The sequence below is a fragment of the Primulina eburnea genome, chromosome 7, assembly GCF_022965805.1.
Source record: "Primulina eburnea isolate SZY01 chromosome 7, ASM2296580v1, whole genome shotgun sequence".
NCBI lineage: Eukaryota > Viridiplantae > Streptophyta > Magnoliopsida > Lamiales > Gesneriaceae > Primulina > Primulina eburnea.
In genome coordinates, this window is record NC_133107.1 from 7,212,680 (window position 1) to 7,217,393 (window position 4,714).

General features: G+C 36.5%; 1 protein-coding gene across 1 annotated transcript; it reads left to right on the plus strand.

The window, feature by feature from the left end:
* Positions 1 to 249: 249 nt before the first annotated feature.
* On the plus strand, positions 250 to 4,250 carry LOC140837045 (potassium transporter 5-like). The gene is made up of 9 exons (XM_073203032.1): positions 250 to 498; positions 851 to 1,073; positions 1,213 to 1,461; positions 1,566 to 1,604; positions 1,721 to 1,981; positions 2,071 to 2,123; positions 2,569 to 2,683; positions 2,783 to 3,037; positions 3,153 to 4,250. The coding sequence occupies exons 1-9, from the start codon at positions 316 to 318 to the stop codon at positions 4,112 to 4,114; spliced, it is 2,340 nt and encodes a 779-aa protein (XP_073059133.1). The 5' UTR covers positions 250 to 315; the 3' UTR covers positions 4,115 to 4,250.
* The last annotated feature ends 464 nt before the right edge of the window (positions 4,251 to 4,714 follow it).

Genomic DNA, 4,714 nt, shown 5'->3' on the forward strand with positions numbered 1-4,714 from the left:
TGCATACATTTTAAAAACAATATATTATAAAAGTTTCAAAACAATATTTAAGTTGAATCTGCTAAAAAAAATAAATTGTATATTAATTTCTTGAGAAACGTGATTAAATTTTTTGGTGGAGGCTACAACGGCGGATGAGGTTCACCTGGTGGAGTAAGTTGACCCAGAAGTCAACGGACGAAAATTCCATGCAAATGGAAAACCCCGCGCACGGTATTCACATCCAAATGGAACATCCTCACACGCTAACCGAAGTCCTATATAAGAACCAAACCGAACTAGCTGACTAACTCCAAATCAAAGAAAGCTGCAACAATGGCGGATCGAGAATTCCACTCTCATGATCTCCACGATCATCAGTACAAGGAAGCACCAGAACCAAATACCCATTTGAGAGAAGAAGAAGCTGCAATCGTGCTGAACCGCTTCGACTCGTTCAATATAGAGGCCGGAAATGTTTCTTCTAAACCGGCAGCTCATGGCGGCTCCTCCAGCCAGGTCCTCTCCCAGTTTCCTCAATCGATCGTTATACTTTTCATTATTGACAAGCTCTATCTTACTTCCATTATTATATATATTAGATGGAGGATGATTCTAGAATTTTTTTGGGGTGCGGCGTTCAATATTTTTTAAATAGTTAATCAATAAAATATTGACAGGGACGAATGTAGAATTTTTTTTGGTTTGCGGAATCTAACTTTTGGAATATTTGATCAATAAAATATTAATTTTTTGACACTTTTGTTTATTTTGATTTGATTCTTTGTTAACGGTTTTCCAATTTCTGTAGGAATTTCAGACATATGTGATATAACTTCAAAAATATCTAACATCTTCATTCATTGTGCAGAATAGCTGGAGCAGGCTTTTGAATTTAACTTTTCAGAGTGTGGGAATCATATATGGAGATATCGGGACCTCTCCACTGTACGTGTTCTCCACCACTTTTCCCGATGGGATTCAGCATACCGACGACATAATTGGAGTTCTTTCGCTCATCATTTACACCATTGTGCTCATTCCTTTGATCAAATATGTCTTCATTGTTTTGAGGGCCAACGATCATGGCGATGGTATGTTTTGTATATCATTCAAAATTTCGATTTAAAAAAAAATTAGAAAACTGAAAAATCAAAATGTTTAATATCATTTTTTTAATCAATAATCTTTCCAATATTTATTTATTGAATTCCATTCACTTCAATGCTGCAGGAGGTACGTTTGCCTTGTATTCCTTGATATGCCGGTACGCTAACGTGAGTCTGATACCAAATAGTCAGCCTGAAGACGCCCAACTCTCAAACTACAAACTCGAAACCCCTTCGACCCATTTAAACCGGGCTCGAAAGATCAAAGAGAATCTGGAGAAGAGCAAAGTTGCTAAAGTCATGCTTTTCCTCGCCACGATTCTTGGAACTTCCATGGTCATCGGTGATGGTGTTCTTACACCCTGCATCTCAGGTATATCTTGAACAGACATGTTATAAAATGGCAAGTTTAGTACTTTGAGTTGTCTTTAAGAAATGGGATATTTACATAATTTTGTTTATTGATCGAATTTGCAGTCCTTTCTGCTGTAGGTGGAATCAGTGGTTTGAGCAAAGGTAGCTGCAACATTTCTCTACGTGTTTACTTTCTTTCCTCTTTGGCATATATACAAAATCATACCATGTTCGTGATTTATGTAAATGTATAATGAAGTCGGTATGTAATTTCTCAGATGCTATTGCGTACATTTCAATTGCCATATTGATTGCTCTCTTCGCCATGCAACGATTCGGCACTGATAAAGTGGGCTACACCTTCGCTCCCGCAATCTGCTTATGGTTTTTATTTATAACTGGAATTGGTGCCTACAACTTATTCAAGCACGATATTCGTGTTTTACGAGCTTTCAATCCGCTGTATATAGTGCATTATTTCCGAAGAAATGGTCACAAAGCTTGGGTATCTCTTGGTGGAGTTGTTCTCTGCATCACAGGTTATATTTACTAATCAATTCTAATACTTGAATTAGTTTAACTTTCACAAGCAAACCAATGTTAATAATTTGTTATTCTCAATATATAGGGACCGAGGCCATGTTTGCTGACTTGGGCCATTTCAATGTACCAGCCATACAAGTAAGTATATATAGTAGTTCCATTATGCCACGCCTATTCGTTGAAGAAATATGCAATGATCATGTCTATATTTTGATTCTCTAGCTTGCTACTTGAGTTGGTTTGTTTTCATATAAAAGAACATCACATTGTTAGTCGGCACCGATCGATATTGTAAAATCTTTGCCCTGCGTATCTGAAACAATTAGAACATCACTTTGAAAGGGTTTGAATTTGAAAAAGTCTATAAAATGGTTAACAGATTTATCTGATATCTTTGGTTAGTTATATTTGTAAATCTATAATGAAATATTTGTATGGATGACGATTGAATTCAAGGCATGACAAGTTTGACATGAAATATGTATTTCCCCTATAATCAATCCTGTTTGAAGTGAAATATGCTCCTTTCTCTCAAAACCTGTTTGTAAACAATAATGACAATTCTTTTTTTGCATCATGTCAGATTAGTTTCTCCGGAATTGTTTTTCCTGCTATCATCATTGCATATATTGGACAAGCTGCGTACCTTATGAAGTTTCCTGGAAATGTGCTGAACACATTTTATGACTCCATACCAGGTTAATTCCTCTCCGAGATGCTCCAATGCAAACATAATGCTAAATCTCGTATGGTTTTTGGGTGAAATCTGAACATTTAAATCTATATATATCATACAGATCCAATTTATTGGCCAACTTTTGTTGTGGCTGTTGCTGCGGCCATTATTGCCAGTCAAGCTATGATATCTGGAGCATTTTCCATCATTTCCCAATCCCTGAGTCTAAGTTGTTTTCCAAGAGTAAAAGTTGTTCACACTTCTACCAAGTATGAGGGACAAGTCTACATTCCTGATATCAATTACTTTCTCATGATTGCTTGTGTAATCATAACGTTTGGCTTCAAAACGACAGAAAAGATTGCCAACGCCTATGGTAATAATTCATTGTGTATTTCTACTAATTATCAGAAATTCTAATGTTTCTTAAATAGCCATTATATATTTATTATACATGACAAGTAACATATCCCACACTACTCATGTTGTAGGTATAGCTGTTGTTTCGGTGATGTTGATAACAACATCTCTGTTGACTCTGATAATGCTCTTCATTTGGAAAACTAGAATTTGGTGGGTTTGCTTGTTCGTCGCCGTTTTCATGTCGGTGGAGTTGGTATATCTATCGTCCGTTCTTTATAAGTTTACCGAAGGCGGGTACTTACCATTGGCTTTCTCTCTAGTGCTTATGATAATAATGGCTACATGGCATTATTCGCAGCAGCAACGTTACATTTTCGAGATGAAAAATAAGGTTTCTAGTGCATATATCAGGGACTTAGCTAAGAACAAAGACATAAAGAGACTACCAGGAATTGGGCTTCTTTATTCTGAACTAGTTCAAGGAATCCCACCAATATTCTCTCACTTTGTTTCTAACATCCCTTCTATTCATTCTGTGATGGTAATAGTCTCAATAAAGTCCATTCCTATCAGCACCGTCTTGCTTGAGGAGCGGTTTTTGTTTAGACAAGTTGAATCAAGAGAAAGCTATGTTTACCGTTGTGTTGTAAGGTATGGGTACAAGGATACAATGAAGGAACCACACGTATTTGAACAACAGCTAGTGCAGAAATTGAAGGAGTTCATAAAGCATGAACATTTTATGCATGAGGCGGAAAACATCCCTAAACCGGGTTTATTAAGTGAAGGATCAACTTCTTCTGCATTGATTCAGTCTGCTAGTTTCGATAACAAAAGGGCCAACATTCCACAGGCCCTGCCCCCGGGAGCAGAAGAACAAATGCGATTTATCGATAAAGCAATGGATCAAGGTGTGTTTTATCTGCTAGGAGAAGTGGAAGTGGTGGCGAAAAAGGACTCATCTTTTGTGAAGAAGATAGTAATAAACTATGCCTACACATTCCTAAGGAAGAACTTTAGGCATGGAGAAGAAATGTTGGCCATTCCCCAGAAAAGGCTTCTTAAAGTTGGAATGACATATGAAGTTTGAATTCTCACGAGATAAATTGGTGCAATTTTCAGTTGTATTTTTGTAATCTGTGTATCGTGTATGTTATATTGTATCGTGCCAAAATATGTAGCTATTTCGGAAGTAATGAATTGAAGTTTGGACTTTATTTTTCGAAGTTATTGAGAATGTTTGTCATCTACCGAACAAGTGATGTTACTGTTTAGCTGATTTAATCCTATCTTTTGAATAAGCCTAGTTTTCAAAAGAAGAGGCTACAAATTAAAGTCAAATTTTAAAAAATGGGGATTTTGTGGCACATTCTTTATCAAACTTCAGTGTTGGAAAACGAATATCTCCAAGATATTTGAGCCCACTAGTCGGTTGAAAATTAGGAATTCGAACACGGATGTTTGGTGAGGTGGGTCAATGTGCTTTGGAAAACTTTGCAAATGTGACACATTTGTCAAATATAATTGATGACGGCGTAAATTCTTGAATTAAATCTGGCAACTGGATTTGGTTCACACACACGGACAGCTCTAACCTGCATTGTGTTTTTGTCTGATATTTCGTTTCACTATTTTTGGTATTATATTACCGTCACGTCTCAAAAAACAAACAAAAAAATGAGTTGACGCT